This window comes from Microcaecilia unicolor, chromosome 6, assembly GCF_901765095.1.
Source record: "Microcaecilia unicolor chromosome 6, aMicUni1.1, whole genome shotgun sequence".
In the NCBI taxonomy this organism is placed as follows: domain Eukaryota; kingdom Metazoa; phylum Chordata; class Amphibia; order Gymnophiona; family Siphonopidae; genus Microcaecilia; species Microcaecilia unicolor.
The window spans coordinates 113339711-113364569 of record NC_044036.1 but is presented as its reverse complement, the minus strand read 5'-3'; the positions used below and the strand labels follow the sequence as shown (position 1 = coordinate 113364569).

At 41.7% G+C, this 24859-nt stretch overlaps 1 protein-coding gene across 1 annotated transcript in view; it reads right to left on the bottom strand.

Moving 5' to 3' along the window:
• Nucleotides 1-23759, bottom strand: part of NUF2 (NUF2 component of NDC80 kinetochore complex) — a 127124-nt gene extending 103365 nt beyond the window's left edge. Inside the window, exons 1-4 of the mRNA XM_030207503.1 lie at nucleotides 23396-23759; nucleotides 20231-20362; nucleotides 6824-6898; nucleotides 4166-4242 (exon numbers count right to left, since the gene is read on the bottom strand). Of these exons, the coding sequence (XP_030063363.1) occupies nucleotides 4166-4242; nucleotides 6824-6898; nucleotides 20231-20353 (275 nt within the window). The 5' untranslated portion in view covers nucleotides 20354-20362; nucleotides 23396-23759. The remainder of the gene's footprint in view (nucleotides 1-4165; nucleotides 4243-6823; nucleotides 6899-20230; nucleotides 20363-23395) is intronic.
• Between the last annotated feature and the right edge of the window lie 1100 nt (nucleotides 23760-24859).

Below are 24859 nucleotides of genomic sequence, written 5' to 3'. Positions count from 1 at the left end.
TTTTCTAAAGAAAAAGCTTTTAAGCAATCCATATTAAATTCTTTTATTCTTTAAGTGATAGTATTCTGGGACAATTTTACTCCCTTCTGGGGGTGTGCACGCACACACACACACAATTGCATTTTATGTACACAGTATTTTATATTTATGTATCACCCTAATGGGCAGGGATAAAAATTACTAATAAATTTCTTACTACATAGACTGGTGGCTTCCCAGAGTGCCTAACTGGTGATGCAGCATGGAAACTGAAGAGATGAATGAATTAAATTATACTGATATTTTACAAGCTGTTTGTGGTAATTATTGAATGGTGAAGCAGCAGTATAAGGGGCAGCACTGCTGGGAGGAACAGAAGGGAGGTGTCAATCAAAGGAGACACAGGCTCTCTTTATTGGCATATACTGTTCTCTTGGGAGGGGCAAATGGTGTGCCTACTTCTGGATGTCATGCCAAATGGCCCGTTTCTACAGAACTACTAAAAGCAGTAAACAAAGAGCTGCATGCCTACAGAAGTTGAGCCCTCTGTTGGAATTACCATGTGCTTGTGATCCAGCTGAATGAGGGTGGAACAAGAAGCAAAGTGTGTGCCATCACCAAAGGAAGGAGGAATACCTTGGAGCCTACGAGCAGAGGAAGTGGAGAAGAGAAAGATATCCAGTTTCTATGCAGGGAGTGAGCGCAAGAAGGGGATACTAGGCACAGAGCAGGGGAGAAAAAGAGGAATACTGAGGAGGGATGAGAGAAGCAAGGATGCTGCTGCTGCTACTGGGCAAGGGCAAAAAAAGGAGCTGCTGAAGTAGAGAGCAGCGTGGAGGCAAAGGGGGAATGCTGGGCAAGGAGAATGTAATTAGAACCGTTTATCTATCCTGAATAGCAAAAATAAAGAAGAAATCAATTACAGTCCAAGACCTCCCCGACAGCATATGCTTTTGAAAGTTTTTCCTGCTAAGTTCTGAGCTCTGCAGAGTTGTACCATTACATGATGTCACCCAGTTGTGTGGCACATTTCTTCTTTAAAGATTGTAGGGAAATAACTTATGTATCTTCTTGAAACTCATATTGAGCTCAGAATTGAAAAAGGCAAGTAATTAAATCCAATTCTACTTCTAGATGGAGACTTTTCTCCTTTGTGACAAGAGCTGGAGTGGAGGATTAGCCTAGTAGTTAGTGTAGCAGGCTTCACATCCAATGTTGCCTGGTTCAAATCCCACTGCTGCTCCCTGTGATCTTGGGCAAGTCACTTAACCTCCATTACTTCAGGTCCAAAAATTTAATTTTGAGCCCTCCAGGGACAGGGAAATATCTAGTGTACCCAAATGTAACTCATCTTAAGCTACTACTGAAAAAGAAAAAAAGAAGATGCAAGTTAAATTCAAACAACTGCTGAAGAGTTTGTTAGGCATACATTAAAGGGGTTGTCCTATAAAGGTTTTTCCACAAACTAAACAGGTTAAAAAAGCAGAAAAAGCCTTTTATAAAATTAAGTGGCTATTTACACACTTATATGAACTGGAAGCATAGGATGAGTGGAGCAGAGGTGGAATTGCTATGCACAAGCATATTTTAGAAAATATCTGGCAGATTCTATATATCACAGCTTAAAGCATATTCTATACCAATACACATAACTTAATTGGTTAACTAGATAATCTGCGCTGTCAATTGGATGTTAACAAGTAAAACGAGACGTAAATGGACATGACAGAGTTTGGTCACGTGGAGAGGTGCTTGGCATATACTATATACCAAAAGGAAATTTAAGCCTATTCTACAAAATTTAGGCGTACTTTAGAAAATATGCCTAGCTGTATTTTTTTTTCTGTGGGGAATTTTCAGGCACCATGTAAAGGATCTAGCCCTATATGGATACCCATACAGAATACACACACATATTTACACAAACTTAGGAATAGGAGTTGGCATTTGTACAATATTAAGGTGCTTCTGGGAGTCTATTTTATAAAGTTATATAGGCACCTATGTAGCCTTTATGAAATGCTTTTGAAATGAAGATGTGAGCACTGTGTGCCAGTTTAAGATTAAATCGGCAGCTTTAGGCAGTTTTGTAACCTCGGAAGCAGGCTTTGCATGCTGAAACGCCATTGTAGATTGGTGGACGTTGAGTGTTTGAAACTCAGTCGGGACTGCATGTATTCTTTATCAACTAAGTAATCGCTTTCTGTTTTGTGATATGCTTTGGGATACATGGAGGGGCATAATCGAACGCAAATGCCTATCTCCATGGGCGTTTATCTCCGAGAACGGGTCCGTGAAGGGGCGGGCCGAACCATATTTTCGAAAAAATGGACGTTTTTGAGCTGGGCGGTTTTTTTTAGCGATAATGGAAACTAAAAATGCCCAGCTCAAAAACGTCCTAATCCGAGCCATTTGGTCGTGGGAGGGGCCAGGATTGGTAGTACACTGGCCTCCCTGATATGCCAGGACACCAACTGGGCACCCTAGGTCAGTGCGGTGGACTTCAGAAAAAGCTCCCACATGCATAGCTCCCTTACCACGGGTGCTGAGCTCCCAACCCCCTCCCCCAAAACCCACTACCCACGAATGTACAACACTACCATAGCTCTTAGGAGTGAAGGGGGCACCTACATGTGGGTACAGTGGGTTTTGGAGGCCTCCCATTTACCAGCACAAGTGTTACAGGTGGGGGGGGGGGGATGGGCCTGGGCCCACCTGGCTGAAGTGCACTGCGGTACCCACTAAAAGTGCTCCAGGGACCTGCATACACGCAGGCCTCTAGGACTTGTTGCGGCTGTATAACATTGGCACACCAGTTGACACCTGAAGACTAATCTCTCCGAAAACGTCCTTTATTGGAATAAGCACGTTTACTCACAGTTAACTGCAGAGGTTGTGCCCCACTGGCAACGAGTCTCCCTGGTACTGAGATTAGCAGTAGGTCAGAGCTGGCAGAATGCTGTACAATGCCCTCTTTCAGCCACATTCAAGGTAAGAACTAAGTTGTCTAACGTGGCTAACACAGGAAAGGGAACTAAAACTGGCTTACAAAAATGGCCACTACCTCATGGACTACAACAGGGCACACTCTGACCCAGTAGGCAGGGGGAAAGGCACCATGGGAGAAGAGCCTACCAACTACCAACATCGTGAGACTGTAACACAAGCTAATGAAATCACGGAGCCCAATACCCTACACCCACCACAATGCAATGCTGACGTGACCCTGTAGTGCACCCGAGAGCCACATCTGACCCAGGGAAAGGCTGTGAGAGGATCAAACACATTCTGCTGTCATGGAGGTGGGTACGGCATTTGAGGCTGGCATACAGGCTGGGAAAAAGTTTTTAAAGTGGGGTTTTTTTGGTGGGGGAGGTTAGTGACCACTGGGGGAGTCCGGGGAGGACATCCCCGATTCCCTCCGGTGGTCATCTGGGCAGTTGGGGCACTCTTTTGGGACTTGTTCATGAGAAAAAAGGGTCCAAATAAAGTGACAAAATCGCGGTCAAAACGCCTTCTTTTCCCGATTATCAGCTACAGACGCCCATCTCTCCTCGGCTGATAACCACGCCCCAGTCAAACCTCCGACACGCCCCCGTCAACTTTATTCATTTCCGCGACAGAGAGCAGTTGGAAACGCCCAAAATCGGCTTTCGATTATATCAATTTGGGCGCCTTTGCGAGAAAATCGCCCATCTCCCGATTTGGGTCGTAATATAGGCGTTTTTCTCTTTCGATTATAAGCTGGATAGACTTACTTTTTTTTTTTCAAAAAAAATTTTTTTTAATTGTATAAATTTAAAAATGATTTTTTGATAAAATAAAAAATAAAATAAGATAGGATGGAGGTGGGAGTAACAGATGATTGACACACTCTTGAGGTTGTGGACTTGGGACTGCTGTGCGCTGTGAGAGGTCTGTTGACCTATATATATTCATGTGACTGATGTTCTCACTCTCCAGGTTTCTGAATTTGTGGTTAGTAGTGTATGGTATTGCAATCACCTATTTCACCTATTCTTGTGATTTTTTTGAATTAGTATTCTGTGGAATTTGGTGCTTTCTTTTCATATAGGCCTTATCATTACTAAAGCCATAAACGTATGAAGGGCACAAGAAAGAAAAATCTTTTTTTTTAATGAAGAATTCTTATTCTTTGCTAAGAAAATGCTTTTGTGGTACTTACATTAGAGTAGAGAGGGTACCAAGTGCTGCAAAGCCTTCATATATCTCCGTGTATGGTAGATCTAAACCCATAGGTACCTATAAGAAACAGAGACCATAAGTATTATTTCATATTTCCCAATATTATTTAAAATGTTATTGTATTCTTCTGCAGCAATACCTTTCAAAATTAACAATCTAAATCTAAACTACAAAATATTTCTATACCGCAAACAACTTGTAAGTTTCTATGCGGTTTACATAAAAAAAGGAGCCAAGCATACTTTGGAAATTACAGAAAACATTCAATAACATAATATAAGCGAAAAAGGACTAAATCAACATAATCCTTACTTTAAAAACTTCTCAAATAGCCATGGTTTAAATAATTTTTGAAATAAAATAAGGCTATTAAAAAGCCTAATTACAAAAGGAAGGTCATTCCGTAATTTGGTGCCTCAAAAAGAAAAGGAAGTCTGAAAAACCTTCTTATATCTAATAGACTGAGAGGAAAGTAGATGTCACACCAAAGTATCTCTTAGCTGCCTAACATTGTTATGATTGGGAAAAGCTATCAAAGACATATATTGTGGTGCTATACCATACAATATCTTAAAAATATAGTTGTACAAGCTTTGAACTGGAAGTCAGTGTGCTTTAATTAGTAATGAAGTCACTCTTTTAATCTTGCCCACTGAATTAACTACTCTAATCGCAATATTCTGCAATGTCTGCAACCTTTTGAAAAGTGTCTTACATACACCTCACAAAAAGTATGTTACAGTAAATCGAACCAACTCAGAATCAAAGCCTGATCAATCTAAATTGCACTAGTTCAAAAAAGTGTCAGACTCTTCTCAGTCTTCTTAAATTAAAGGATTTTTGGTTAACAGCGCCACATAATTCTCAAAAGATAGCTTGGCATACAAAACCAACCCCAATATCTTTAGTTCTGATTCAACTGGAAGATAAAAACCATTTATAGTAAAGATTGACAAAAAGCAATTTGTAATGTTACGACCCAATCCTCCACCAATTTAACATAGGATTCAACCTTAGAATCAATATTCATAGTCAAGTTTTCCAAAGGAATCAACAGGGTAATATTGTTGGCATATATAAAATTCTTCACTGCAGACTTATCCAATATTTTACCCAAAGATGATATTATTATAATAAATAGAATGGGTGATAAAGGGAAACCTTGTGGTACCCTACATGTTGAACCCCATAATAAGGAAAGTTCATTCTTCATCTTAACTTGGTAGGATCTAAGGGTTAAAAACAAACAAACAAACTTTTAAACCAGTTTAAAACAAGGCCAACAATACCAATATACATAACAAAATTTCACAATCAATCACATCAAATGCAGCTGCTACATCAAATTGAATCAGCACGACCTGCCAAACTTTACTCAACCAGTATTTCATCTCTTGATATTAAACACACCCAAAGCTGTCTCTGTGCTAAAAAAATTTCTAAAACCCGATTGTCAGCTAAGTTGTTACGTACAAGATACTTCATTAATTGTTGAGTAATTATTGCTTCCAAAATCTTCACACAAAGAGAACACAATAATTAAAAATACAAATGGTTAAAACTGGATCAGGTAACTTCCAAAAGCTACAACACAGTGAAGTAGACGAGTAGCTTAGTAATTAGGAGCACTGGGCTGACAACCAGGGAAGTTTGGCTCAAATCCCACAGCTGCTTCTTGTGATCTTGGCAAGTCATTTAACCATCCATTGTCTCAGGTATAAAAAAAAAAATTAGATTGTAAATCCTCTGGGGACAGGGAAATGCCCACCGTACCTGAATGTTACTCAATGTGCGCTAATACTGAAAAAAAAAGTGTAAACTAAATCCATATAATAAAATAAAAACAAATACACATTTGGAAAGAAAAATGCAAATTAAAGGAATGATATTTATCCTGTGTAGCCAAAAGAATAACGAGAATTGAGTCACAATGCAGTTCTTGCTGCTTCAACTGATTTTGGTTGCTCCTCAGAAATTGACAAAATTTATCTCTAAAACTGAGTGGCTCTGAGCTTGGGAGGCACCCAGTTGGGTATCTAATTACATCCTGCTTTTCAATGAAGAAAGCTTTCGCTTACCTGTAATAGTTGTTCTCCCTAGACAGCAGGATTAATTAGGGACACAACCTCCCTAATAGTTGCATTCCTCCTTCAGCTGAGAGGACTGAGGAGACTGCCACATTTGGGAAGAACCATACTTGCTCAGACTTGTATTTTAACTACTGAAACTGTGACCTTCTTTCACAGTCCTTCCTTACCAAGCAATGATACTCTAAACCAGAGTTATGTCCAGTCCTCCAGACCTGCAAACAAGCCGGATTTTCTGGATATATCAAATAAAAATGCATGAAAATATCTGCATTTAATAGAGGCATATATATTCATTAGGATGCTCTGAAAATCTGGCCTGTTTTTGGCCCTTGAGGACTGAACCTGGACAAACCTGCTGTAAACAGTGGCTCAGTGCAGTCCTGGAGGCCTTTGAGCCAGTCTGTTTTTCAAAGAATATGCAAAGATGCATTTCATACCTTGCCTACACTGTATTAAATATGCCTTACAGTTTTCTCAGGACAGCCACAATAAATATGCATAACATCAAGTCGGGCATACATGGCATAAATATACAGTTGAACACCTACCACATAGAACTGTTCCGGCCGATAGTCAAACACAAGCTGTAAAACCCTCATGTAGATTTTCTGAATTACTTCAGGCTAAAAATTAAGAAAATGTTATTAGATTACAATGGTTTTCTGAATCCCCAAATATAGAAATATCTGGTTGAGTTACCAGTGCAAAATGAATAATTCAAGGAATTCCAACAGGGAATCATAAAGATTAAAAAATATATGTCAGTTCCAAAGATGTCACAATTTTTGTCTGTCATGTTTGTGCTAATTTGTATAAATTTTATCTACTCAGTAATGTGACCTATATAGGCTATATTCTTTCCTGTATAATGGCAATTAGAGGTACCTTGCACCGATATTAATGGACTTTGGAGAGCAGAGAATTATGGCTACCTCACAGTGGAACACCTTGACATCTGAACAACATTAGCTAAATGTGTAAGAATTACGACACAGTTAGTAATAGTTTATGATTCTTCCTTTATATTGTAGCTTTAAAAGACACAAAAATAAAAAAAACTACCCTCTCTCTCAGCTTCTCCCCAAATCCAACAGCACCCTACATAAATTTCAAATTCTCAGTAATGTAACTCAGCTTCACATTTTAATTGTAATTACTAAGAGGAAGAGGTGTTTAGAGTCAAAGGACATCCAAATAACTTGCTTTTCTAGCTTTGTCATCTATATTATCAAATATCCTTGTGGTAAGTTTTACATGAGGAAAATGACTAAAATATTCAAACACAAATGAGTGAACAGTATTTTTTTTTTTACAACACTCTGCAAACCAGGGTATAATTTTGAAGATTTGAAATGCTTTGCTATTGACCTTTTGAATAGAGATGGTAATAGAGATGTGAGGGTAGAAGCTCCTATCACAACCTGACCGGTATGTTACAGAGACTGATTACACCAGACCTGTGGTATATTCTACAGAGCTCACAGAATATGTAGTGCTCTATGCTTCAGTGAAGAAAAGACATTTGCTCAGGCCTGTGCCCAGGCATGCTCTCATGAAGGAAGGGACCCATGACCCTGTTAAAATTGTTGAGATGGCAAATTGGCTGAAGATAAAGGAATGTGGACAATCATGACGAGGACCCTGGTCACATCAACTCGGCCTCCCAGGAACCTGAATTTGGGAAAAATCTCCATATAATATTGTAAAAAAAAAAAAAAAAAGGCAATCCTATGGTAGATATTGCATTCTTCATAGAAGAAAGCATTTATGAATTGGAAAAGCAAAGTGGACAAAGCCATGGGGCTGGATGAGATACATTCGAGGATATTGAAGGAGATGAAAGAGGTTCAGGTGGGCCCTCTTAAAGATTTGTATAATGGATCCTTGGAGACAGAGGAGGTTCGACAGGATTGGAGAAAGGCAAATGTGGTCCCTCTCCATAAAAATAGTGACAGAGAAGTCATGGGAAACTAAGTGGTAGGAAAAAAATATGGCAACATTGCTGAAGGAAAAAAATAATACAATTCCTAGAATCCAATGGATTACAAGATCTGAGACAATTCATGGTTTTACCAAAGGAAAATCATGTCAAATGCGCCCGACTGACAGGGTGACCGGAGAACTGGAACGAGGGCACATGCTAGATGTGGTCTATTTGGACTTCAGCAAAGCCTTTGACACGGTTCTTCATAGGACGCTTGTGAACACGTTAAACGGACTGAAGTTAGGACCCAACGTAGTGAAATGGATTAAAAACAGGTTGACTGACAGATGCCAGAGAGCGGCAGTGAATGGAATTCACTCAGAAGAAAATAAAAGGTGAGTAGCAGAGTGCCCAAGGATCGGTGTTGGGGCTGATTTTATTAAAATTTGCAATAGAGTGGACAACATGAGAAATGATCTAAAAGATTACAAGATGGTCTAATGTTTGTCAGTTAAAATTTAATGCAAAGTATAAAGTGATGCACATGAGGTATAGAAATCCCAAAGAGTTGAGAATCAAGATGGTGTCGTTAACGGTTGTGTGATCCCAGAGCTCCCGAGTTTCTACAGTGAGCGACCAAGAGAATTTCTCTCCCCAACTTTACAGATGGGAAAGAGAAAGGGAAAAACGCTGGTCCTACTTCGACGGGCTCAACTCCTGCTGGAGCTGAGCGCAGCGCTGAGGGAGTGACGTTGAGTCCTCCCGCTCTCACCGCTCCTCCACAACCCGGAAGTGTGCTGCTGCCGGCGGGACCACTGCAGTTGGAAGCTAGAGCTCCGTTGTTCATGGAAGGAGGACACGCGGGCGCACTGACCCCGAGGAAGGAAAGAGCAAGTCAGGGACAGATGCAGGTCGCTGTCCCTACTACCCGAGGTTTGGCTTCTGAGAGTAACGGAGGATTGAAGAGACCAACGCAGGTGACTATGGATACATTATGGGACGCAATCCAGGAGGTGAATAAAACACTACTGCAGATGAATGTCTCTATTAAAGGCAAAATAGTGGAATTAAAACAAACTAGTCAAAATCTGTCTACAAATGTTCAAGAACACAAAGAAAAAATTTTGATGATGGAAAATGAAGTTAAACAATTAAAGAACTTAACGGTAACTTTGATTAAAGAAAAAGAAACTCAGGAAAGAAAATTAGAATACCTGGAAAATAATGGGCGGAAAAATAACCTGAGATTATTGAATTTTCCTAAATCGCCTTTAATCTCAGCAACTGATGTGCTTAAAAAGTATTTTGGTGAGGTATTGGGGATCCCAGTAGAGGGATATCCCCCTATAACACGGACCCAATATATCATTGATGTTGTGAAATTATCTAAAGAGCAACCTCAGGCTATTTCAAGTTTAAATCTGACTGAATTTCTTGAAAACTCTCTGGAACTTATTACAGAGAGAACTACATTGATTGTGACCTTTGCTCTTGAACTTGACAGAAATAATATTTTAAGATTATATTTTCGCCATTTAAATGATATATTTCTAGGGCAAAAAATTCAGATTTTTCCTGACATGGCAAGGAGTACGCAAAAGAGGAGGAAAGAATTCCTATTGTATAAATCTAGAGTCCTTAAACTGGGTGCTACCTTTTTGTTAAAATTTCCTTGCAAGTGTTATGTTACTTTCGAATTGAATAATTATATATTTTTTACCCCTTCTAAATTACTAGAATTCATTTCATCTAAGGAAAATGTCACGTCACCTGATGTTTTGCCTCCCTAATTAGAATGCTGTAACGTTGGCTGTAGAGATCTGTTTTGTCCCTACCGCTAAAATAACTTGGCTTATCATTATAGGCTTTTTCTTCTAAGTAATTAGCTAGTATCTTGATTCAATTTATTGGGGACAAATGTAAATCCATTATTTCTTACTTTAAACCAATATTGGTTATAAGTATTTCTTTTACTTCTTTGTTCTAATTTCTGATATTACCTATATTTATGTCATAAGATGTAAATGCAAACTTATAAATAAAGATTTAAAAAAAAAAAAAAAAAAGAAATCCCAAAGAGTTGTACTTGCTAGGGGTTGGGAGACAAACACAGACCAGGAGAGAGACCTTGGTGTGATAGTGTCAGAGGATCTTAAAGCAGAGAAACAATGTGAAAAGGCAGTGGCTGTAGCCAGAATGATGCTAGGTTGCATAGAGAGAGGAATATTCAGTAGAAGAAAGGAGGTGTTAATGCCTCTGTACAAGTCGTTTGTAAGGCCCCATTTAGAATATAGTGTTCAAATTTTAGAGGCCTTTGCTCGTAAGGACATCAACAGACTTGAGGCGGTTTAGAGGATGACAACAAAAATGACGGCTTGTGCCAAAAGATATATGAGAAGAGACTTGAAGACCTCTGCATGTTTACACTAGAGGAAAGGAGGGATACGATATTAATACCTTTTAAGTATTTAAACATCTATATGTGAACTAATCTTTTTCAGAGACAGATGCGGAAGAGCTAGAGATTATGAGCTGAGGTTGGAGAGTGGGAGACTTAGGAGCAATGTCAGGAAATATTTTTTCACAGAATATGTGGAGGATGCCTGGACTGCCGTTCCACAGGAGGTTGTGAAGAAAAAAAATGGTGACAGAATTCAAAAATATGTGGTATAAACAGAGGATCACTATAAAGAAAAGGGATGGAATCCAATTAGTGCAAAACTTAAATGGCCTCTTCACTGGAGTGAGCTTTAATGGCAGCTTCAGAGGTTGGGAATACCAATGCCAGACAGACTTCTACAGTCTTAGTCCAGTAAATGGCAAAAATAGATCAGGATTAAGACCATTTCGATGACAACTCCAGTAGTTGGGAAGTAGGACCAGTGCTGGGCAGACCTCTACAGTCTGTGCCCCAAAATTGGCAGGCAGAGACAGAGATTAAGTATACCAGTATTTATTTATGAAGAAGTGGAACCTGTACAGAGTGCTAGATTCAACTCTGGCCACCTTTTGGGCAGACTGGATGAACTGTGCAGGTCTTTATCTGTCGACATTTACTATGGGGTTTTTTTTTTAGTCATAATGTAAGTGCACAGGCCAATCATCATTTGTGATGTTATCAAATCATCAGAGACAACACTAATATCAAAATGATATAAAAGGGCATCTGCTGTGGCAAGAAGGACCTGCTCACCACAGAGCATCAGATCTCCAGCAGCAGCTTAAGGAAGTCAAGGGTGAGCACTACTGTGGCAAGGCACGCCTGCTTTTCCAGTCATCCTTGAGAAAGAAGAGACTTACAACACCTATCAAAGTTGTATCAGTCAAGATCTATAATCACTATCTGACCAGAGAACAGACAGTAGGCATTTTGGCCACAGGGAGTTTGTGTTTATTCCACTTGATATACCACTAGTGTTCAATCTTGCATTTAAAGAAACTTTATTCTGAACTGTTATTCTCTAACATTCTAAACATTTTAAATCCTAGTTATTCCTTTTTTATATATTTAATTTTTTGCCTTTTATTTGTTTTTATCATTAGTAACATGCATTATGTAGTTTATCAATATATATTTAGAAGGACTTTAAAATGAAAATTAGCTAAATAAAAGTCATGCTAATTATTCCAGAGTGCTTTACAAAATGTATTATTTGCATGTCTTAACCTACACTGTCCAGTAGAGGTCAGTGTGATTACTGTTTATTCCCACAGTAATTTGGAAGTTCTACTAAGATTATCAGATAAGAAAAGAGAGTTACTGACAATTTTCTTTTAAAATAATGTATCACATTTAAAATCAAATTGGTAATGTATGGTCCTTGTGCTAAATTTAGCTCTCTCGCTGCTTGAGCCAGTGTTATAACAAGCAAGGCCATGGAGCATAGCCCAGTCTTTTATCAGTGTCCTTGGAAAGACAGAGAGAATACTCTCTCTGTAGTGATGATTAGATTTTGAGAACAGCTTGCACTTTTAAACAGATGACTTTTTGGCAGTCCTAGAAAACTAAAAAAAAAAAAAAAAAAAGTATTTCTTTTAACTTAGGTACTCCACTTGAGCTGTAGAAAGTGACATCAGGACTGTGTTACTTTGACCCACATTATTTCTTTGGATACTGTACGCTCAATTTAAATCCTTTAGAAGCGTATGACTAGTACTGCATTTCATTTTCTGCCATCACCACTTCAATTTGAATTCCAATGTGCTGGACTGTCATAGTAAAGCGGTGTTCAACTATTTCTCTCATCCTAGAACCCAGAGGATTTGACTGTATATATTACTATCATACCAACATGGTATTTCTGTGAATATCAGTAATGGTTGAGATACTAGAGAATGCAGATGTAGCCACATTAGTAACCTGTAATATTGCCATGCTGAGCAGCTCAAAGGCCCTGTTAGAAACTAAATTGAAGTAGGGAGGACACATCTATTTTTAGAACAGACCCGTAATCAGTTTGCTGAGACTCAGGACGTTTGTCTGCTTCTAAACTCAGAACTTAAGTAGAGGAGTGTGGTAGCCGTGTTAGTCCACTCTTAAGGTTATCAATAGAAATCAAACAAAATAAAGCATGGAAAAGAAAATAAGATGATATCTTTTTTATTGAACATAACTTAATACATTTCTTGATTAGCTTTCGAAGGTTGCCCATCTTCGTCAGATCGGAAATAAGCAAATGTGCTAGCTGACAGTGCATATAAGTGAAAACATTCAAGCATTACTATGACAGTCTGACAGGCTGGGAGGATGGGGGTGGGTCGGAGGTATGCATGGGGTCATCAAAGCATATCATTGATATTCTAACAGGATGGGTGTGGATAGGTGAGGGGTGGGGTGATCAACAGAGACATACAGCTTTATGGTTTATAATGGGCTAGGAACCCCAGATCCTTGTTAAGTCCTTTCTGTTGGGTGTTAAAATATTCAATCATTCTGACTTCAAAGGTCTTACGTTCTTGTATGGTTTTAAAGTTACCTTTCAGGATTCTCACTGTGAAATCACTGGTCCAGTGTCCTGGTTCTGTGAAGTGCTGTCCCACCGGGGTGGGGGCCCTACTGGCTGAATTGTTCATGTGATGTCTATGTAAATTGAATCTTGTCTTAATTTATCCAGTTGCAAACTATGCCAAAATATTTCACAGGACCCCACAGTTATCCACAAAGGAAAGATATTCAACATAAAGGGATCTTTCACTTGCTCATCTTCCAATGTGGTATATACAGTGGTGGAAATAAGTATTTGATCCCTTGCTGATTTTGTAAGTTTGCCCACTGACAAAGACATGAGCAGCCCATAATTGAAGGGTAGGTTATTGGTAACAGTGAGAGATAGCACATCACAAATTAAATCCGGAAAATCACATTGTGGAAAGTATATGAATTTATTTGCATTCTGCAGAGGGAAATAAGTATTTGATCCCCCACCAACCAGTAAGAGATCTGGCCCCTACAGACCAGGTAGATGCTCCAAATCAACTCGTTACCTGCATGACAGACAGCTGTCGGCAATGGTCACCTGTATGAAAGACACCTGTCCACAGACTCAGTGAATCAGTCAGACTCTAACCTCTACAAAATGGCCAAGAGCAAGGAGCTGTCTAAGGATGTCAGGGACAAGATCATACACCTGCACAAGGCTGGAATGGGCTACAAAACCATCAGTAAGACGCTGGGCGAGAAGGAGACAACTGTTGGTGCCATAGTAAGAAAATGGAAGAAGTACAAAATGACTGTCAATCGACAAAGATCTGGGGCTCCACGCAAAATCTCACCTCGTGGGGTATCCTTGATCATGAGGAAGGTTAGAAATCAGCCTACAACTACAAGGGGGGAACTTGTCAATGATCTCAAGGCAGCTGGGACCACTGTCACCACGAAAACCATTGGTAATACATTACGACATAACGGATTGCAATCCTGCAGTGCCCGCAAGGTCCCCTGCTCCGGAAGGCACATGTGACGGCCCGTCTGAAGTTTGCCAGTGAACACCTGGATGATGCCGAGAGTGATTGGGAGAAGGTGCTGTGGTCAGATGAGACAAAATTGAGCTCTTTGGCATGAACTCAACTCGCCGTGTTTGGAGGAAGAGAAATGCTGCCTATGACCCAAAGAACACCGTCCCCACTGTCAAGCATGGAGGTGGAAATGTTATGTTTTGGGGGTGTTTCTCTGCTAAGGGCACAGGACTACTTCACCGCATCAATGGGAGAATGGATGGGGCCATGTACCGTACAATTCTGAGTGACAACCTCCTTCCCTCCGCCAGGGCCTTAAAATGGGTCGTGGCTGGGTCTTCCAGCACGACAATGACCCAAAACATACAGCCAAGGCAACAAAGGAGTGGCTCAGGAAGAAGCACATTAGGGTCATGGAGTGGCCTAGCCAGTCACCAGACCTTAATCCCATTGAAAACTTATGGAGGGAGCTGAAGCTGCGAGTTGCCAAGCGACAGCCCAGAACTCTTAATGATTTAGAGATGATCTGCAAAGAGGAGTGGACCAAAATTCCTCCTGACATGTGTGCAAACCTCATCATCAACTACAGAAGACGTCTGACCGCTGTGCTTGCCAACAAGGGTTTTGCCACCAAGTATTAGGTCTTGTTTGCCAGAGGGATTAAATACTTATTTCCCTCTGCAGAATGCAAATAAATTCATATACTTTCCACAATGTGATTTTCCGGATTTAATTTGTGATGTGCTATCTCTCACTGTTACCAATAACCTACCCTTCAATTATGGGCTGCTCATGTCTTTGTCAGTGGGCAAACTTACAAAATCAGCAAGGGATCAAATACTTATTTCCACCACTGTATCATTCAGTGTAAAAAATGTAACGAAGGATGCTATATTGGAGAAACAGGCCAGATGCTTAAGACAAGATTCAATTTACATAGACATCACATGAACAATACAGCCAGTAGGGCCCCCACCCTGGTGGGACAGCACTTCACAGAACCAGGACACTGGACCAGTGATTTCACAGTGAGAATACTGAAAGGTAACTTTAAAACCATACAAGAACGTAAGACCTTTGAAGTCAGAATGATTGAATATTTTAACACCCAACAGAAAGGACTTAACAAGGATCTGGGGTTCCTGGCCCATTATAAACCATAAAGCTGTATGTCTCTGTTGATCACCCCACCCCTCACCTATCCACACCCATCCTGTTAGAATATCAATGATATGCTTTGATGTCCCCATGCATACCTCCGACCCACCCCCACCCTGTCAGACTGTCATAGTAATGCTTGAATGTTTTCACTTATATACACTGTCAGCTAGCACATTTGCTTATTTCCGATCTGACGAAGAAGGGCAACCTTCGGAAGCTAATCAAGAAATGTATTAAGTTATGTCCAATAAAAAAAGGTATCATCTTATTTTCTTTTCCATGTTTTATTTTGTTTGATTTCTATTGATAAACTCAGAACAAAAGACCCTACGTCTGGCCCTACGTAAACAGGAAGTGCATCAGAGAGGGCTGGATGGACGCGGCAAAGGGGAGCGGAGCTGTGTGAAGGGCAGCACTGCGCGACAGGCAAAAAAGAGAATGCAGGATCGAGGCAGCGGAGCCTGGGGAGAATTATTTCAGGGCAGGCAGGCATGCAGGCAACCCTGAACGCCTACTCCTGGACGGTCGTAACCGGAGCCACGGGAGAAAAGGCAGCGACGGCAAGCGAAGGATGTTGGATGGGCGGGCCTGGAGGGAAGGGATAGTTTTGCCAGAGTCTGACTTGTGGGAGGAAGGGGATTGGAGGGAAGGGAGAGAGCTACTGGATGTGGGAGGAAGAGGAGGGAGGGGATCTGAATGGAAGGGAGAGAGTTGCTAGAGGTGAGAGGAAAAGGAGGAGGGGATCTGGATGGAAGGGAGAGAGAGCTGCTGGACAAGGGAGGAAGAGGAAGAAGGGACTGGAGGGAAGAGAGAGAACTGATGGACATGGGAGGAAGAGGAGGAGGGGACTGGATGGAAGGGAGAGAGCTGCTGGAGGGTGGAGGAAGAGGAGGAAGAGAACTAGAGGGAAGGGAAACAGAGATACCAGACCAAGGAGATGAAGGAAAAGGGAACAAATACTAAACCTACAGCGTGAGGGCGGGGTATCAAGTAACCAAACCAGATGCTGGAAAGGGGAGGGAGTGAGAAGGAGAGAAGCTGGATGGGGTAGGGTCAGTGAGGGTAGAGATATAATGGTGCTGGGGACAAAGAGAGGGGAGAAGCTGGACAGAGAAATATAGGGACACAGAGAAAGGGAGATACTAAACATGGAGGAAGATAAAGGTACAGAAATGGAAGAAGATGGAGAGAGAGTAGAAATATCAAATGGACAGGAGACCTTGATGAGTGAGTTAAGAGAAGACAGAAGGATGTAGAAACCAGAGCCTGGGACCAACATGACTTGGAAAATAAAATGAGCAGACAACAAAAGGTAGAAAAAAGAATTTTTTCTATTTTGTGACTAGAATATGTCAGATTTGAAATGTACATCCTGCCAGTGCTGGTGTTAGATATGGCTGGGGCCCAAGGCAGATATTTAGGAGGGGACCCCAAAGCTTACTAACAGGCTGCACCTTCTTCAGCTTCCAGCTGGCCTGGGGTTCTCTCTGACTAGGAGGCCAAACGTAGTTGCCCTAGTTGTACCTCCCCCAACATTGTCTCTTGCATATTTTGCACAGTCTAGGAGAAAATGCATCTCTTTGTATTTCTCTGTGCTGTGCTAAATGCAAAGTCTGGCCTCTTGGGATTTTGATTTAGTTTGTTTATGGTTTGTGGTCACTGATTCTGTATTTGGCATTTGTGTTCTGTGTGTGTGACCAAAGTATTCTGTTAACATCAATTTTCTATGTAGTATTCTATAGTACTTTGGCTTGTTCAGTTTTCTTGATGTATTGATATTTTAGGGCCCCACTGTAATATTTAGGGCATATTTGGGGGAAGCATATGTGTGTTGGCGGACCGTGGCTTAGTGGAGGATGAAGAGTGCACCCTCTTATATTTCCCCTAGCTCTCAATGTGGCCTGCAGCCACTGAGGCCAGCACTTCTACTCCCATTGAAATTATTGGGAGTGGGGTAGGTGTGCGGTAGCAGTAGGGGCGTGGGCAGGACATATCAGGTGGCAGGTGTTTCTCTAGTGCCCATCCATCCAACCTGTTGGCTCACCCAAAAATTGCCTTCTGGCTACGCCACTGGTCTAGTGGTTAGTATAGTGGATTTTAAACCAAGGGACCCAGATTCAAATCCCACCAACTTTTTTTTATGAACCCTCCAGATACAGAAAAATACCTAAACATATAAGCCACCTGCCAGCCTGAAGGCTACTGGTATACATTCAGGTATTTTTCTGTTACTGGAGGGCACATATTACAAAATAAAATGTTAAAGTGGGATTTGAACCTGGGTCCCTTGGTTTAAAGTCCACTGCACTAACCACTAGGCTGCCTGTCTACTTTGCAGGGATGTCTGCGTAGCCAATCTTCTGCTAAACAGACGTCTCTGTTTTTTTTACCGTTCATATGTTGGACGCTCCAGTTTGTAAAATGGCTGTTCATGCTGGATGTCTCTAGCACATGGACATTAATCTCACGTATTTTCAAACAGGAAATCCTGACATATTTCCTATTGGAAAATACATGTGAGTTGGACGTCTGTTTTGGACGTTATGAGCTGGACGCCTCTATTCCAACTTGGACGTCCTTTTGAAAATGCCTAGTGTGCTAAACCCAACATATACAGCCAGGACGCATGGCTACCCCCTCTGGGTCTTACACAAAAAACTGTTTAGAAGGTCCAAGTAACATGACAGGATCTAGCAGCAGACAGAGAAAACAACATACATTATCTACCAACTTATAAAGGCAAAAAAAAAAATAAAAAAAGACAAGACTTACTGTCTGAGGCAGTACAAAAAGCAATTTAGTTTATCTAATTTAGGGCCCGATTTACTAAGGCCAGTTTTCCATTTTGTCTGTGAGCAGTTCAGTGGCAGAGTTTGCAAGAAGAGCTGGAAGCTCTGCTGCAGTTATAGTATATGGCATATTTGCATACTTTTATTTATAAAAGTAGTCACTTCTCTACTATAATAAAACGCACCTCCAACGTTCTGAAGCTGACTCCGTGGCTTCACTGAAGGGTTCGTAAGTCTGAAGGGTTCGTAAAGCTTGTCACATCTATGTCTGACCCGTCCTCGCGTCAAAACGCGATGACGTTGAGGGCGGACCCCGCCCCCGCATCAAAACGTGATGACGTCGAGGGCGGGTAATCAGAAGCCAGGACTGAAGCAACAAGCTCACCTCCAACGTTATGAAGCACATTCGTTAAGTCGCTGCGTGGCTGGAGGGGGAGGCAGGGGAGAGAGGAGAATCGCAGGATGGCTCGAGGGGGGGCAGGGGACAGAGGACAATCGCAGGGTGGCTGGAAGGGAGGCAGGGGATAGAGGACAATCGCAGGGTGGCTGGAGGGGGGGCAGAGGACAGAGGACAATCGCTGGGTGGCTGAAGGGGGGGCAGGGGAGAGAGGATAATTGCTGCATGGCTGGGACAATCGCTGGGTGGCTGGAGGGGGGCAGGGGAGACAGGAGAATCGCTGGATGGCTCGAGGGGGGATAGAGGACAATCGCTGGGTGGCTGGTGGGGGGACAGGGGAGACAGGAGAATCGCTGGGTGGCTGAAGGGGGGACCAGGGCAGAGAGAGGAGAATCGCAGGGTGGCTGAAGTGGGGCAGGGGACAGAGGACAATCAAACACACTCACTCTCTCACAGACACACTCGCACCCAGTCTCCCTCTCTCTGTCACACACACACACACACTTGCACGGTGCTGCCAACCACGCAGAGGGGGGGAGGTCCTCATACCAGAGTGAGGGGGGAGGTATCTGTCACACACACACTCTCTCACAGTCAGTGTCTTTCTCTCTCTCACTCTCACACAGTCTCTCACACTATGTCTCACACTGTATCACATTCACTCTCTATGTGTCACACAGTCACTCTCACACTCTTGGTCTCACACACTCGGTGTCATACACTCTCGGTCTCACAGAGAGTCTTGTGTGCTCACTCTCTCTCTATCACACACACACACTCGCATTCACTCTCCCTCTGTCACACAGTCATTCTCACACACTCTCTCAAACATACACACTCCGAGGAAAACCTTGCTAGTGCCCGTTTCATTTCTGTCAGAAACGGGCCTTATTTACTAGTCTAATATATTTCATGTGTCTACTTTATTTAGCCTTATTTTTTTTTTTGGGGGGGGGTGCACAAAAGATTATAGGGATCAGCGCTGGGAAATCAGGAAGAGGGAGGAGGGAAAGAGTATTCTGAATCAGGAAGAGGAGGAGCCCTCATTTACTCTTACTTTTTCCCTTGCCCCCTACAATCCCTTACTCTCTCCTTTTGCTCGATCGCTCACTCACTATCTAGGGAGAGGATGATTGCAGCAATGCATGCTTCAGGCTACATCCTCCATTCTCTGTTGCTCGAGACTAGTGTCACACTTCAAACTACATCAAAACATTGTAGGGCTGTGCAACTTAAGAGTATTACACTCCAGGTACAGCAACAGAGGATGCAGCCCAAAGCACTGAACTCTTGCAGTGATCCTCCTCTTTAAGAGTCCGAGATTGGCCCAAATTAGGTAGGTCCAAAAAGGTTATGACAGGTGAACCGCCACCATCCCTGCCAATGCTCCACCTCCTGGTCTCCTGTTGCAATTGGGGGATCTCCACAACATCGCAGGAGACAGGTGGCACTGTCAAACACACTTAGTAAATCAGGTCCTTAATACAATTATTCTGAATGCTGGGCTCGATGGACCCTTGGTCTGTCCCAGCATGGCGATGCTTATGCACTTATGTACTTTATTACAGAAAGCTTATGAAATCAAAACTAGTTAATGACAGACAACAGGTAATCAAGAAGAATAGCGCAAATAAATGTACTGTCATGCCTAGAAAAACAATTAACAGTGTCACCACAAGTCAGCTAATTAATTGCCTTTTTGCAAAAACAGTCATACAATATACTTCACCTTGGGGTTTGGAACCAAGTCATTTTTACCCAAACTTTTGGCCTCACATCCCATTAAGATGTGCTGTTTGACGAAGCTCACAATGGAAGAGGTTGGTTGGATTGGAAACGTCAACGTTGTCATTTTATTTACCTACAAAAAACATAAAAAAAGCCAAAACAAACATAGCATTCACGAAAATAGTAAAATAAAGAATAAGACTGCACTTTTAGAGTTAAATCAATCCTCAAGAATTCCACCAAAAACCTATTCAAGCCTTACTTTCATCAAAGATGGCTCCTCCCTACCCTGCCTCCAACCCAATGAATCTCTACGTCTCTTCCCTCCTCTCTCAAATCTCTCTTACCCCTCTAACACGAAAAAGCACACACTATTCAAAGACAGGTTCTGCAATGTAGCTAAGAAAGAGTGCCATAAAACACGAAGTCACGTAGGAGAAAACAGTTTCTAAAGTTATGCCTCCATTTTTATTGTTTCCAACCCACTGGATGTTGAAAGAAATTATACATAAGGAGAGGAGAAAATCTGTCCATACATCCATCTGCCTGGGGCAAAACAAACCTGACAATTAACAGAGCAGGATCAAATTTGGCATAGAAAAAAAACTGGTCAAGACACACTAAGTATGAAAAATGTGCCAGACTGGAACTTTCTTCAATGTAGAAATGTTGCTGTGCTGAAAGCATAGAAGTTAAGGAATTGCTTCTTTCAAAATGCCTCTCTTTTCTTAACTACCCTACCACTCACAGACACACATGTACACCCAAAACACACAGATACACCAACACAAAAAACACATGTAAATCAGAAAGGCCACTACACAATACTTCCAAGAGGAATGCTTCCCCCTCATCTCCTCAGGTTTCAGGTGTATTAAAAGTTTGATGTACCGCCCTTGGGCAAAGGCCTTCAGAGTAATTTACATAATAAATATAAAAAGTTAAAATCAAGTGTGGAGAACAGGAGAGATAAGAATAGACAGGAGTAAGTGATAGGGAAAAAGAAGATGGAACTCCATTTGGTATGACAGGAAAGAGCAGTATTAAAATTTAAACAGTCCTGATAATTAGATTGTAAGCTCTGTTGAGCAGGGACTGTCTCTTCATGTTCAAGTGTACAGCGCTGCGTACGTCTAGTAGCGCTATAGAAATAAGTAGTAGTAGTATATGTGGAGGGGCATAATCGAACGCGAACGCCTATCTCCATGGGCGTTTATCTCAGAGAACGGGTCCGTGAAGGGGCGGGCCGAACCGTATTTTCGAAAAAACGGACGTTTTTGAGCTGGCCGATTGTTTTTTTTTAGTGATAATGGAAACTAAAAACGCCCAGCTCAAAAAGTCCTAATCCGAGCCATTTGGTCATAGGAGGGGCCAGGATTGGTAGTACACTGGCCCCCCCTGATATGCCAGGACACCAACTGGGCACCCTAGGTCAGTGCGGTGGACTTCAGAAAAAGCTCCCACATGCATAGCTCCCTTACCACGGGTGCTGAACTCCCAACCCCTCTTCCCCAAAACCCACTACCCACAAATGTACAACACTACCATAGCTCTTAGGGGTGAAGGGGGCACCTACATGTGGGTACAGTGGGTTTTGGAGGCCTCCCATTTACCAGCACAAGTGTTGCAGGTTGGGGGGGGGGTGGGTCTGGGTCCACCTGGCTGAAGTGCACTGCGGTGCTCCAAGCATTTCATTGACAATCTAGCAGGATGGGGGTGGGTAGGAGGTATGCATGGGGACATCAAAGCATTTCATTGATAGTCTGGGTGTGGGTAGGTGAGAGGAGGGTGATAAGCAGAGAAATACAACTTTACCTCCTACCCACCCCCACCCTGCTAGACTGTCAATGAAATGCTTGGATGTTTCACTTATATATACTATCAGCTACCACATTTGCTTATTTCCAATCTGATGAAGAAGGGCAACCTTTGAAAGCTAATCAAGAAATGTATTAAGTTATGTCCAATAAAAAAGGTATCATCTTATTTTCTTTTCCATGTTTTATTTTGTTTGATTTCTATTGATAACCTTTAAGAATGGACTAACACGGCTACCACACCTCTCTACTTTTCATGCGTTAAAAAATGAACTATATTATTTATCAGTATTACATATTGTTATTTGTGTTTTTTAAACTATAGGCCTAAGTCTCTCTTTGTTAAATTGTACAGCGCTGCGTAACCCTGGTAGCGCTCTAGAAATGTTAAGTAGTAGTAGTAGTAAGTTGTTTACTTACAATGCCTGTTAGGCCCACAAAATTGCATAAAACCTTCCTTTCAACAGGGAGACGTGGGGAAGAAAATTAAGACTGTGGGGATGGTGAGGGGACAGGGATGGAGAATGCAGGGACAGTGAAACGAAGGACTCATCCTCAGTTGTAGGCATTGAATAATCTCTGTGGGTGAGTTGAAAACGTGTGTTGCAGCATATGTTGAAACCTCAGCATGTTTAAAAAAAAAAGGGCTTATTTTTGGGCTTGTTTTTGAACTGATATTGCTTGTTTTGGACTTGTATTTAGGCAAAATGTGCTTATTTTTACACGACTACCTGGCAACACTGATTGTTAAGTGTTCTTTTTGCCAAGAGAACTTCTGCTGGCGGGGCTTGCGCATCCCTACTAGGCTAGGCACACCTACAGAGCACTGATTTCGGGTGGGCGGGCCCTAGCTCATCAGTGGCTATGCCACTGCTACCAAATAAAATCCTTCAAAATTAGAAGCCCTAACCACAAGGAAATAGATTACTCCCTCTCACCTTGTCCTGACCTTAACATCCTCTTTCCCACACACTCAAGTTCCCCCCCCCAATTACAAGCGCTCTACCCTTTTTTGTAGCAGAGTATCCTTATAACAAGGGTTGGGGTGGGGGAAGATAAAGAGTTTCCCAGCATGCTGTATTCCCCTGCTATTGGTAGGAGACTAAAGCTGAAAAATAATGAAAAAGAGTAACTGAAGCTTACACACCACCTCGATGAAAGCATTAACTTTGGAAACACATACTCAACACATTGTACTAGTACTCTCATTCTGTGGAAGAAAATCTAAAACCCACACCATCCCAACACCACTACTATCCCCCTTTATTGCCACGCTCCACCCCAGCTCCCCTCCTCGCTGCCTGTGCCTTCTCCCACTCGCCTGTGGCAACAAAAAAAATTAATCGCACCTTTCCCTTGCTTTTCTCCTCCTAGCGTTCCTTCTCGTTTCGAGTCTGTTTCTGTAAACACAATTCAAATATTAGCGCCAATGACGTCACCTCCGGCTGGTCTGACACGCACTCTCCATCACGTCAAATCCACGTTAGCCTCGGGCTGTGCTACAGCTGCTTGTATGTGAGCCAAGTGGGAACCTCTCATTTCCCCACTAGACGCAACCTGACTCCCCTTCTTTCTTTATGTTATTGCGCCGTGTGAGTATGACGTCAAGAAAGGACCCAGCCCCAAGGAAGTTAGATTGAGACTAGGAAACGGCATGAGCCTATCTGGCCCATTCAAGGAGGTTTGATTGAGAACACGTCCTTGGGTCCGTTACGTGACAAAGAAGTTGAAAACAGGAGGAGACGGGTGTTCCGATCTAGTCTATAATATGGGCTGAAGCCCTATTAGTTTGTAAGCTCTTTGAGCAGGGACTGTCTCTCTTTGTTAAATTGTACAGCGCTGCGTAATCCTAGTAGCGCTCTAGAAATGTTAAGTAGTAGTAGTAGTAAGCGGAGCTTTAGTTCACCCAAAATAGCAAACGCTATTGAAAACAAGCAGGTTTAATAAACAGGAGTGGAAGTGAGCATATGTAGTCCACTGTAAAAAAGGAAGCCAATTAGGACGATCCATGTTTCCCCTTCCCAGCGCAGCCGTCATCCCCATTCACTCAAAACAATGCAAGCAAACCTATGAGCTGCTGCATTCACATTGTCGTTTTTAATTATTATTATTGGTCCATCTGTAACAAGTCTAAAGCTGTTTCCATTGGATAGGCAGTGCCTTAAAAAGTGGAGGCCAAAAATTGTTTGTTTTGTTTGTGTTTGTTTTTACTTATTGGACAGCTTTGTAATTGATTTGAAAGCTTCCCATATGTAGAACAACATATGAAATAACAATTGAATATCACTAAAACAGCTTTAAAAATAATTATAGCTGGTAGAAACAGCAATTTTAAACTCTGTATTTTGTGCTCATTTTTCTACACTAAAAACTAAATAAATACACTGTATACAGTACAGAAGGCCAAATTTCAGTGAGGATATCCTGTTTCTTGATGGGTTCATCTTAAATGTTGTAAAGTGCCTTGGGAAGCCTGGTGTTGTAAAGATGATGGAATATATTGAAATTAAATGGAAGTAGAATTAAACTCTCCTTTCATTGGGGCACACGGAATCACATCTTCATCTGTTTTGTAGAAGTTTACCTTTTAGATACTCAAATGGATTATTCTGTTGTTGGAGCATGTTTCAGGGACAAATGGTTTATAAGTCAAAATAATAAAAATATTTTCTGTCAAACAGATCTCTAATTTGTTGAAATATAAGTAAATGGGCTATAAGCCCCAAATGCAGTCCATTGGTTTTCTTATATTTTGTTCTTGTGATGGCTTATACTGTGCCAAAACTGGAAATACAGTGAGACAGAATAATAGA